Consider the following 12,492-nt stretch of genomic DNA (forward strand, 5'->3'; position numbering starts at 1 on the left):
GGAAAACATTGCATAACATTTTATTAAACACAATACTTTATATATATTATATATATTTTCATAATTTTATTTACTTTAAAAAGATAATTACTCTCTTTATTCAATACTTGGTTTAATCAGTAAAGCACAGCCTAACAAAGGAAGAAGTGCTCTCATTAGCAAATCAGATAAATAGAACACTAAGAAGAGATACCACCTGTTAGTCTCATTTATTTTAAATTAAGGTACCAGTGGAATGTAAACAAATATTTTTGTAATTTTTTTTTACAAAAGATGTATTATCAAATATACATGCAGAGGTCTGAGTTCTAGCGACTATCATTATATTTCCTTAACAATGTGGTACAATTTGTTCAGTCATTAAAAACTGTAGCCTTTGGCACTTTGAGTAGAAAAAGAATATATCAATATTTATGTAAAGAAAAAAAAACCTTCAATGACTAGAGAAGTACTTTAAAATCTTTTGTTAAGAAATAGGAAAGATTAGGAAATATCATACTGCACCTGAAATGCTGCAGCTTTATTATTTTTTCTTCAGAGTACTAAAACCAGTCCACCTTCCTCTCTATGAAATGGCAAAAGCCAGTAGGAATGCCGTGATGGTGGCGGTGGTGAGAAGTGGGGAAGGCAACATTTTACTCCCACTCCCCTCTCTGAGAAGGAATTGCCAGAAGGGATATAGTTGAATCATATTTTATTGCCAGAGTTTTCAATTCTGCTGGTTTCAGCTAAATCCCTAATGCTCTTAGGAGGTTGGTTAACTCTAGAAAGCTTTGCCCTTTTCCTGTAGAAGTTGATAATGATGTGATAGTCTTTATCTCTTAACAACCCCTTCCTTCTGTTCTCACTGAAAACAGATCAGATCAACCAGCTTTGTTGTTACCTTTTATCCCCTTGGCAATCATCAAGTGTATATTAGAATTCTTAAGTAATGGTGTAAAAAAGGTTTGATACTAAATTCCAAGAACCAAATATTTCTCCACACTTAAATTTTTAAGTTGGAAAACACCTCCAAATGTTTTGGTTTTATCTTCTTCTTATTGATAATATTTGTTTCCTTTGATTTAGGCTGAAGGCTTTATTCAGGATAGGTAGCAAAATTGTTGTTTGCATATTAAGCACAAAAACTGTGTCTATTTAGATATTTTGAAGAAATACATTCTTAATTTATATTGTGAGATACTTTCATTTATCAATTTGCATTTTTTTTTTCCAGATTCTTCCTGTTGATGTCCAATTGACAAAAATATCTTAGGGAAGAAGGTAAAACCTAACTACTGTTGCTCTGATTTACTGGTTATTAGAATACAAAAAATGACTAATCTGGAACAAAACAGAGTTTTTGGATTACTGATTAAGATAGCAACCTAAGCCAGCTGGTTGGAGATGTCCAAGGGTAGACTCAACCAACATTGCTGGCAATGTAACCCACAATGTCAAGTGTTGGTTCAGATTTCTTGTTTATAAATTCACAGCAGTATATTTTGCTCAAGGAATGTCAACTGTTATTCTTGCTTTAAAAATAGAAAAACATATCTATGACATCAAAAAAATAATTAATAAATAAAGGAGGAGCCATAAAATGCAAAATATGATCACAACAATTTTGAAAAACTCTAAAACAATGTATTTTTTGAGTTATGCAAATTTACTCACTAAAAAACAGAATCATTAGTAGTACCTACACTTAAATAAAAAGTAAGCAGCAAGAAAAAAAACTATGTAGAAAAGTACTAGTTATTCCCTTTCACTGAAAATATTCCTACACATTTTTTGTTGTTGAAGAAAGCATAATTTTGAGGAAATGCACAAAACTTTTTCATTTTTTGACTGTGACAGAGCCACTACAGAGAAGCTGCGGGGTGTCCTATTCTAACACAAAGCAGCCAGCATCTTCTTAATACAGTAGCATTTCTTTGACAAGGAATTGCACGCCACTATTTCACAGCTAAATAGAATTTGAGAGTTTACATGGTATGTGTACTATAATAATCAGCACCACCCTTACTGGGCTGTAGGCGCAGATTCTGCAAAATGAATATATAATACTGCATGGCCTCTGCTGTAGGGAACCGTGTTCTGGATTCCCACAGCTAATTATAAAGAAAAATCCCTAAAGTTGGCACATTCAGGAAGTAAAATAGTATACACTGAAGGAAACCACTTTCTTCTGATACTGCCTTCTGCAAACCTTTTGAGTTTGAAGATAGGTCTTAAGATTCTTCACCTTATCATATTAATTAGGTTCTTGCATTGTGCTTTTCCCTCCCCTTGATGTGAAATCTACAAGCTTTGCGTGTAGTAGTTCTCAAGAGTCATTGAGCTCCGGGCTGATGGTAAGATGACCCAGTTTGATGAGAAGGCTTCCCAATCCACTGAAAACAGAGCACAGAGGGAGAATCAAGACATGGTCTTCTGGCGGGGGGGGGGGGGTCGCTCAAGGGATTGAATCCCATCACTCAATCCTTATAAGCCCGTGTTGGGGAGGTTCCCTTGTAGAAGATATTTCTCGTGTTTTCCGGGCTGTTACTTCTTTCAGGGATTAAGATGATGTTGCCCTTTCTCCGCAGGGTAGAGTCGCGGGAAGAAGAAACAGAGAGCGTCTCTGAACCAATTTCACTGCCCTCTACTGGGGTGACACGGATAGTGGTGATTCCATGGTGGTGATGCTCATTGTTATCTATGTTGCTTCTCTTGCGATCTCCAGAGCCAAAACTGTCTTTCAGGGACTCACAGCTTTCTGAGTCCCTGTTGAGATCGTTGAGCTCGTAAGTTTGGCGAAGGCTGCCCTTTTCAGGGGCTTTCCATTTCCAGGAGCCACTACCTTCGCCTTCGGTAGATGGGATCTGTATGATGGGCCTGTTGTTCTCCGGGTGAGCCTCAACTCTTACGATCCCACTGGGTTCGTGGTCTGTCAAGGTTTTGTAGCGGATGGAGCCAGTGCAGGAGACAGTGCTGCCTTCGGTGTTCTTGGGGCTGCTTTGCAGGACACCCTGCTGCTTGGACATTGCTATTACTTGCATTATTCGGGGCTGGCTGTTGCTTCTATTACAGGCCACGGTCTTCTCTGCAGCTTTCAACCACTTGGCCCGAGCAGAGCTGCTTTTGGGAGAGGTGCTTATGTTTTCCTGCGTCTCCTCGGGGATGTGCACTAACTGCGAGGACCCAGGGCGGGACTGGATGGACACTCTTGGTCCTCCAGGCATGCTATTGTTACATCCGGGGACAGTGCCAGGCTGGATCTTGAGGTACTGATTGCTGGGAGGATGGTGGTCTCCATTCACCCCTACTCTGGAGGGCTCTGAGCTTGACCTCATTTCTATGGATCTGGGTGGTGACTGTCCAGGCTCAGTCTCTATAACTTGCAGGGACAACTTGCGGCTTTCATTCTTATTCTTCCACTGGGTGAGAAGCTGCTTTGATCGAGCAGAATCCATAGAGGCATGAATGGTGGCATTTCGTCTGACAGGGTCTTCTACGGATGGGGTGTTGGCTCTAGGTAGGGTATTGCTAAAGGTAACCATGTTCTCCTTCCCCATGGGACTCCGTGGAGTGATGATTTCTACATCAGCGTTTGCCCTTTTGAGGTTTGTCAGTGAGCTGGCATCTCTGTGATTTCGGTTGAGGATGCCTTCTGTGTGAGCAATTCCATCACTGCTGCTGCCATTTTTAGCAGATAATACTCTGCTGGGGTCTTGGTTGAGGTCTGTCAGAGACCTGAGGGCTTCTCTGTGCTGAAACATACTCTCTTCACTAGGCAGAAAATTTCCCACAGCATACAGGCCCTGGTATTGGAAAGAAACAAGAACATCATGCACTAGAAGACATGGTTACTAAGAGTTTGTCTTAGAAGACCCACTGACGCATATAAATAAGGTATATGCTGTCTATACACCGCTGACTAATACAAATAACAAAAAACCAAAAGTACAATTACTCAGGAAGTAGTTTGTAAGTTATATCATAAATCGCTGAACTAACTGTTCAGAAATAAGGAGCCCGTTATTTTTTATTAGTTGGATTTCCTCTTTCTCCATCCCACTGGATGTTTTTGTGAATCTTATCTATCCTCTGTATGTTTTGAGAGAAAACAAAAAGACAGACAATGAGAGAAATAAGACATTCTTCTGCTTTTCAAAGCATTTCATTTTTCTGGATTTAGGAACCTCTTGTTGAGTGACACCTTGAATAGCTTAACTGATTTATTTTACCTTCCTTTTTTATCACACCTTATGATGGGAAGCAGGAGAGGTGTGAAAAATATGAAACACCAAATCATTCATAAAACATGTCATCAGGTTTTGCAGTGAGGTCAGATACAAATGTTGTTATGACTCAGATCGAGCACAGCCCTGTGTGTTCAGTATTGTGCAGAATTCTCAGAAGACAGGGCAGAAATTGTCACTAGTTTGGGGCACCCACATTCTTTTTTTTAACTCGGTCTCAAGTTTGGAAGTGTATATTTGGTCAATTTAGTGCTAGGACACTAAATTTGAGCTAAATTTTATTTAATCTTGCTTTCATACTTAACCTACCAATTTTGTGTTATTTTAGATTTGGGGGATACAAATCTGGATAAAGTAAAAATTCAGATTCAGAATTTTTACTTTTTACATGTAGAAGACCAAATCCCTGATGGATTTTCAATTTCTAAGATGCTTAGTTTGGAGATAAGAGCAAGCAACAGATACCTATTTGGGTATTAATTTCCATGAATGGTAGCCACTGTCTACCATTTCAAATCAAGCCAAAAGAATCCCATGGAATCAACATTTTATAGAATGCTCAACAATTTAAAACAGCATTGGCTTAGAATTGATGAATATGCAACCTCAGGGCATATCATGCAAACAGAAATTAAATAAAGTCAAGCTTCTGCCTATCCAACCACTTTAATCCCGGTTGAAATTTTCTTCTAAATAATACCTATCTATGCTCTCGCTGCCAGATTTCCCAGGATGAGCAGCCCTACCTAATGTTGTATTAATAATTGTAATAATTGTTGTAAGTTTAGGAAAATCATCCACTAGACTGCAAATAACCTCTGCCCGTATTGTTCAACATTCAGTGCCCAGCATTGTGCTTAATAAATATAGTTGCTTCATCCTTGTTATAACATGAAGTAAGTAGTTATTATTCTCATTTCATAGGTGAAGAAACAAGCTTCTTAGAGACTATGTAACTTGGCCAAATGTCAAGGATATTTGAGATTCAAGCCCAAAATCTTCAGACTATGGAGCCCATGCTAATTCCAGGACACCATGAAATCACACACATGTGAAGGCAATTCTTGAACTACGGGGATGCAGTTCTCAGTCTTCTTATTCTGTAACACACATCACCAATCAACATTCGCATGAGAAACCCAAGCTTATGCCCAATTCCTGGAATACTATCTTTACCTGGATCATATTCTCTGCCACGGAAGAAAGCATGTGAGTAAGCATGAGATTTGAAGTAATAATCTTGACCATGCTAGTTTATAAAAATGAAAATTAATCACTGCTTGCCTCAGCACTTTTACTATATTTTTGTAATCATTTTCTTGTAACACCTTCCACAGTGCACCAAGATCACGTGATTGAACTCACATAAGATGATTTTCATTTCTCTACCAGCCTCTCTCAGTTTCCTTGGTTATTGCCTCTTCCTCTCTGTGCTGCTTGCATGTTGGTGTCTCTTGGCTTTTATTCTTATTACCTAACAATTTTATATACCCCTATAACTATAATGGTGCTTCCTCCAGTAATATCCATGACTTCCAAGTCTATCTCTCCACTATCAATTGCTCTTTTGAGCTCCAGACCCAACTCTTCAACTGCCTGTCGATCCTTAAATTGAGCTGCTTCGACCAACCTGCTCCCTCCATTGTTTACCTGGTCTGCTAGACCAGAAGTCACCATCTGCCCAGTCTTCCAAGCTGGAAACTGGCCATTATCTCTCATACTTCCTGTTCCCTCACCTTCCATTTATACTTGCTTTTTCATGCGTCCATCTTTTTGCCTGTGTAGTTTCTTCTGCTTGAAAGTCCTTCCTCGGGGCGCCTGGGTGGCGCAGTCGGTTAAGCGTCCGACTTCAGCCAGGTCACGATCTCGCGGTCCGTGAGTTTGAGCCCCGCGTCAGGCTCTGGGCTGATGGCTCGGAGCCTGGAGCCTGTTTCCGATTCTGTGTCTCCCTCTCTCTCTGCCCCTCCCCCGTTCATGCTCTGTCTCTCTCTGTCCCAAAAATAAATAAAAAACGTTGAAAAAAAAAAAATTAAAAAAAAAAAAAAAAGAAAGAAAGTCCTTCCTCCTTTTCTTACCCTAAGAAAAAAATTTCTTATTTCTTAAAAACCACATCATGTCTCTGAAGGCTTCCTTAACTTCCTTCTTCAGTCTGCTATTCCAAAGCATTTTGTTCACACCCTATTATATCATTTAACATATTGTAACCATCTGTATTTTTATTAGTCTTTACACTGAAGACTTCTTAAGACTATATATTCTCACTGTTCTGATGCTCAGTATAGTACCTAGCACAGATCATATACTGAATAAATGTAAAATGAATGAGTGAAAGAATTAATGCATGAAATGGATAATCTTGGTTTCCTTATGCTGAGAATATTTCCTTTGAAAGAAGATCAGGCTTGAAAATAGAATACTGCTAAAAAATTCAGTATTAGTTGGTGCCTATATATCCAGATGCTACATTTGTGTTGTTGGGCAAATTATATAAACTTCTACTAAACCTTCACTGTTATGAACCTTACTTTCACTAATATTTACTTTCCTCATCTATAAAATTATACTAGCAAAAGTAATCCTTGATTCTTTTCGGGGTGTGTGTGGATGAGGATAAAATGCAATAATCCTAAAAGTAGAGTTTCTAGTCCATGGGAAAAGTTAAAAAAATTATTTTGCTGAAAGTAGGATGTGTGTTTTGGCTTAGAATGGAGAGGCACCCAAACATTTTCTCATGAATATAAACTATATTGCAAGTAAATTATTACAGTACAAAATGTTCAGTGCAAGTTTTCCATTTAAACTGTGGTTAATCAAGTAAGAATAATAAATTATTTACCAAGTACAGAGCAATTCCTCCTCCTATTAAAAAGCCACAATAGACATCAACTGGGTGGTTCTTATACTGAGTTATCCGTGTTAGCCCACAGATGATCCCACAGATGATAAATGTGAAGACCAAGAGAGGTTTCAGAAGCTTAGAGGAATCCGTTAATGTGGAATTGAAGTACATCTTAAAAATGAAAGAGATGTGTTAAGTATGTTAGAAAGGTCATTTTACTATTAAATTGTAATCAAATAAAAACTTAAACTCAAAGCCTAACTGGTACACTCAACATCAATTTTACTGTTCCATTTGCCCTGTAATGGTTATGTTCTATACCTGAAAAAAAAGGAAATACATAGCAAATTCATCTAGTAAAAAACAGACTTACATGAAACTTTGAAAAATAAATTGAAGCCGTAAAATTAGCCAGATAACTGTTTAGTTTCCACGTTACTTGTCACATAATTTCAGTCTACTTTTCTCACATAAGACCTGATGGATTATTGTATTAATCAGATATGATGATGATTCATTGCATATCATTTATCAAATTTACACTGACTTTGAACTGTTACATAAATGCTGAAAGTAAAGCGTGTGTGTGTGTGTGTGTGTGTGTGTGTTGTGCTTAACACAATTCTTTCAGTTTCAGATTTATAACATTCATGTAGCTCACGGTACCCTGCCATGAGGTACAATATTACATTGAAGGAATACTGGGATGAATAAATATTATGACTGTGTAGAAAAGTTCTTTTACTGTAATATTGTTTCCAGTATCACCCAGTTTCTGCTCTCGATGCAATTGTGTTGCAGGACTGCTGTACTAAAGTTTACTGTTCTTTTATTACACGGCTATATAATCTAATTAGTCACTTGGACACCGCACTCATTTCTCTAATTTTCTCTAGGACACAGATTGATGAAAAAGAGCCAGTGACTTACCGAAACGTACACAGCAGCAAAGGCAGCGAGGGTCGCATGTTGAGAAGGGAATGATTTTCTGCCAAAGGAAGACAGTCAAATTATGTCTTCTATCTCAGATCCACTGCTAACAATCATCTTGAGAACACTGGGTGGTTAAAAAATTCAACTTAAAAGCCTCAAGGCAATAAGTGATAACTTTAATTTCTGTTTAGTTTTCTGGAGAAAGATCTGAGTGATAAAATAAACACTGCTAATCGCCATTAGAATGAAAGAATAGTAGTAATACACTTTTCAATATCAAGTGCCAGCTTTGGAGATGATCACTTTGTTACAACACTGGAATGATGGTCGAGAGTTGAAATGGATTGGAAAACATTATATTTGTTCTTTGGTATTAGAATTATGTCAGTTTAAAGTAAAGGTCCATAAAACCTAGGACTTTAAAGCTTTTAAACTTTTTCTATGCTCCTAAATATATGGTTTAATTTACATAAAACTTTAAAAGGCAAAATTATTTTCTCACAGCAGTGAATCTAAGTGTATTTTTTATACTCTAGAAAACACAAGAAGTCCAATCTTAACAAAATGTTTCCCTGCATTTTCCACTTTAAAATAATTATCATCTCAAGAATTGCTGAGAATCTAGTTAAATTTAAGAAGCAAGGTGAGAGAGGAGGAACACAGGATATGAGAGACACTGAAAAGGACAGGTGAAGAAAAAAATAGAGATTGATTTTAATGGATAAAAAAAATTAACGATAAAATTCAGTTATATTAAAATCCTCCTAATTATTTGGTACCCAATAAAAAGGTTTACCATTTAATACAGACAAGATATGTAAAAAAGGATTGAGAAAGAATAGAAGAAGACACAGGTCTTAAAAGCAGCTTCAAAATTATTGAATGGGCCATGAGAACTTGAATGTATATAATTACATAATATCAGGCTGTGTTCTTCAAGAGTACTTACTAGCTTATTTTTGACTCTTAAATTGATCTTAGGAACTCACTAAATGACATGAAATTCTTAGAGCAAAATCGGTCATTGCCCTTTGTCCTTCTGCAATTTATTTCTTTTGAACTTCCAAAACATTACCTCTTGCCAAAAAGCTTAATTTTTACTTTATTCACTGAAAAAAAAAACCTTAATGCATTGGTATTTTCTTGAGGTTTCCTGTCTTTTATTTTCTAAAATGCAAGGTTAGGAGCTATAGTGATCTTTTGGGTTTATTCAAAGAAGATGTATGTATAAAACTCTACCAAACAGAAAATTCACATAGTGTTTAAAAACTAAAACATATAAGGGAGATGTAAATATAGATATTTAGTCTACCACATAAGTCAATACAGGACACGTATTAACTGTAAATCATGACTAACTATAATATCCTCAAATAAACCAACTGTGATAACCTAAAACCATAATGAGTAAAGGGTAGATCACAAAATGTGAGTAGAATTTGGTGATATGAATATTAGTGGCAGCAATGTGAGGCTGAAATTTGGAGACAGACGGAAGATTTGGAAAGAGCCACCAATGGGTTTTCTATGGTATAACCACTAAAGAAATCACTGAATTGAAAAAAATAAATAAATAAAACCAAAGTCATTATGACTGAAAAATGTGGGCCTAAAATGATACCCCACACTACTAATGAACAATGAAAACACTGACATGGAAAGTTTTTAAGTCTCAATTTCTAACCTGCCACTGTTGATCACTGTAAGGTCAGATCCTGAGCAAATATCTTCCACAATGTAGGAATTTTCTTTGCAAGACACATTCAGGGAGGTGTAGTTTGGCTTGCACACGGTTAGAAAGTATGGCGCCTGATAGCCTGTGGAGAGCTGTATGATATCTGTAATGAGAGCTGTAGAGCACAGTCCAAACACATGAACGCCTACAAGCAGAGGGAAAGAAATTGTTACCAAGTTAGCGCCTAATGCTGATATTGCGCCATCATCAACCATGTTTATCACACATTAGTGTGGCAATCTTCAAATCTGTTGCGATTATTTTCTCTGAGTTAATTTGGAGAAAACAGTATAGAAAATTCCTAAACCTTTAAACTGGATACCTGCTGCTAAAATAAGGGCAATTAGGATCTCCAAGTTAGTCATTTGAGGTATTTTTGTCATTTGGGTTAAGCAGGACCTATTCTCAATATCATTGCCATTGGTGTCTTGTAAGACCCCCAGGACATATTAAGGTGGCCAACTGTGTGATTTGAGAAGGATTAAATACAGGGGATGAAGCAGAATTCAAAATGATTTAAAATTGCTTCACATGTTTGAGCTTTCAGGGCTCGCTCTCTCCAGTAGTTCCTAAACCCTACAGAACTGGTTCCAACTCCCTACAAGCTGTAGTCATATCAGGAATGCTAATTAAAACAGAGAAGAGGGCAGGTGGGTCCTGTCGCAGAAACAGTCATATCTTGGGTCCGGGGCTGTGGGAGCCTTCCTGCGTGTTTGGAATTCAGAAATGATGTTCTTGTATCTCCTCACCCAAATCCTATCTTTCTTTTGTGTCCTGTGGCCAGTCTCAAACCATAAACTCACAAATTCTGATGCAGGTCCCTTGCCTGGGAGTCTAGCTCTGCTCACTCACCTGCTTCCTCTACATGGTCTTGACACCCTGGATTCACTCTGAATTGACATCCTGGATTCTTATTCGTGATTTTTCTCATAGAAATCATTGCAAGAGGCAGCTGGGCAATTCATCAGTAGACTTCTCCAGACCACGGTCACTGGCCTGCATGTTACCTTGTTTTCCACTTTCCTTTTCTGCTTATCCCCATCTAGCAACTACTCTCCCAATTCCTTCTCCACCCTCTCGACTGGGGTTCATGACACAACCTTCATTTCTGCATTCTAATTCCCAGAAGTATGCAAGGTCTTAGAGAGGAGTTCGCTTCAGTGGGGAAGCCCATCCATGTCTGCCTTAGGAGAATAAGAATCTCCTGACCCATGGAGGATGAGATTGCTGACTCTGGGCACTGTCCTCTAGGGAAGGATGGACCATCCTCAAAGGCATGAGGCTTTTCACAGAGGTCATATGCCCCCTTGTCCACAGAATTTTGTTACAAAAATTTATTTTCCTCAGATCAGCTATGTGTCCTTAAGATTTCTGTCCTTGCCTCAGTTTGTGACCCTGCTAAAGGGCCTTTTTTTGTCTTACCATCTCCAAGTGCCTTGCTTAGTGGAGCAAGTCTAGGGCATGACTTAGACTGGACTTTTCTTCTAGTGGGGAAGAAGGTTGTACTTCATTATCTTCTAGCTATTAAACAAAATGACCTATTCCTTTGAGCTGAGAGGTTACAGGTAAATTTTTTACTGACCTATTGGAGAACAAAAAGACCTGTGACTCAAACATTAGGATAGTCTCATGCTAATCAGAAGAGATGAAGGTTTAGATACTGGTTAGATTCAGATGTTGATTTTCTATAGGCCTTATAAAAAATAAGAGGCAAAGTTAGAGGATATAACCAAGGATAAATAGCCATGATTCAGCTCTCTCTATGGTGACATTTCCATGTGCAGTAACTTCTGGATGAAAACACTCCAGGAGAATTGAAATGGAATCACTGATGTGGCTAAACTAATTTCTGAAGAGTTATCTATTCATAATGGCCTGCTGACATTTATTCTCCACTTTAAAAAACGAACACAGATCCAGAGAAACCATTTTAAGGTAAATTTATGCTTCAGCCACAGCTAAGACAAAAATATACTGAAATGTATGGCATGTTAGCTCTCAGAACAAGCACTATAACTGTAAATAACCCATTACAGATACAAAGCCCAAATCTTAGTGTTTTAACAGTTTTTTCGTATAATGTAAAATTCATCATGGACCTGAAATTATACATCTAAATTATAGCTTTAAAGACTTAATATCTGTAATTAAATATAACATTTCTATTTGAAAAAAAAAAAATTCCTTTCTTTGTGGTTCCCCACACTCACCAACAAATCTGACGGCTCTTCTAAGGAAGGAGTTGAAGTTGCAGCCTCCGGCATTAATGTTGGGCTCCAGTCCAACACCATTTCTTCTTTTGGACAGGCAACAGTAGAGAATTCCTTCCCCTACCATAATCTGTAAAGACAAGGCAGTGTTCAGAATGGACTCAGTGGGTACAAATGAATTCTACCTTATCTCTTAACACATCATCAGTTCAACAAGGTAAAGATGTAGTTTTCTTAAAAGCTTTAGAGATGTGAGCAAGTTCTCTTGAGTAGTTGAGGGAGCAGTGAGAAGAAGCAATCAGGGCACTGTAAAGAGCTCTGGTTGGATCTTCTGGGTGCCTATGTACCAGTCAAGGCTGTGGTAGCATCCTGGCATTTTCATGCAGTTGGAGCACTCAGTCTTTGGCCTTTTTGCTCAATGACACCCAGGGACGATACCTACTTGATTAATTGCATGATGACTGATCCTGCCCTAACCCTTTGAGTCTTGGCATTTCATTGCTAAAAGCACAAAAACAAGATGACTGGTGGGGATGACGAGGAACAAAA

At 37.9% G+C, this 12,492-nt stretch overlaps 1 protein-coding gene and 1 long non-coding RNA gene across 2 annotated transcripts in view; one reads left to right on the plus strand and one right to left on the minus strand.

Annotated features, from left to right (window-relative positions):
- Positions 1 to 1,212: 1,212 nt before the first annotated feature.
- LOC125912364 (uncharacterized) overlaps positions 1,213 to 12,492 on the plus strand; it is a 37,261-nt gene continuing 25,981 nt past the window's right edge. The window contains exons 1-2 of the long non-coding RNA XR_007454678.1: positions 1,213 to 1,263; positions 5,151 to 5,435. This is a non-coding gene — a long non-coding RNA (uncharacterized LOC125912364). The remainder of the gene's footprint in view (positions 1,264 to 5,150; positions 5,436 to 12,492) is intronic.
- Positions 2,424 to 12,492, minus strand: part of PLPPR4 (phospholipid phosphatase related 4) — a 40,127-nt gene continuing 30,058 nt past the window's right edge. The window contains exons 3-7 of the mRNA XM_049616750.1: positions 11,944 to 12,073; positions 9,683 to 9,878; positions 7,996 to 8,053; positions 7,063 to 7,236; positions 2,424 to 3,785 (exon numbers count right to left, since the gene is read on the minus strand). Of these exons, the coding sequence (XP_049472707.1) occupies positions 2,460 to 3,785; positions 7,063 to 7,236; positions 7,996 to 8,053; positions 9,683 to 9,878; positions 11,944 to 12,073 (1,884 nt within the window). The 3' untranslated portion in view covers positions 2,424 to 2,459. The remainder of the gene's footprint in view (positions 3,786 to 7,062; positions 7,237 to 7,995; positions 8,054 to 9,682; positions 9,879 to 11,943; positions 12,074 to 12,492) is intronic.

The sequence above is a fragment of the Panthera uncia genome (assembly GCF_023721935.1).
Source record: "Panthera uncia isolate 11264 chromosome C1 unlocalized genomic scaffold, Puncia_PCG_1.0 HiC_scaffold_4, whole genome shotgun sequence".
Taxonomy (NCBI): domain Eukaryota; kingdom Metazoa; phylum Chordata; class Mammalia; order Carnivora; family Felidae; genus Panthera; species Panthera uncia.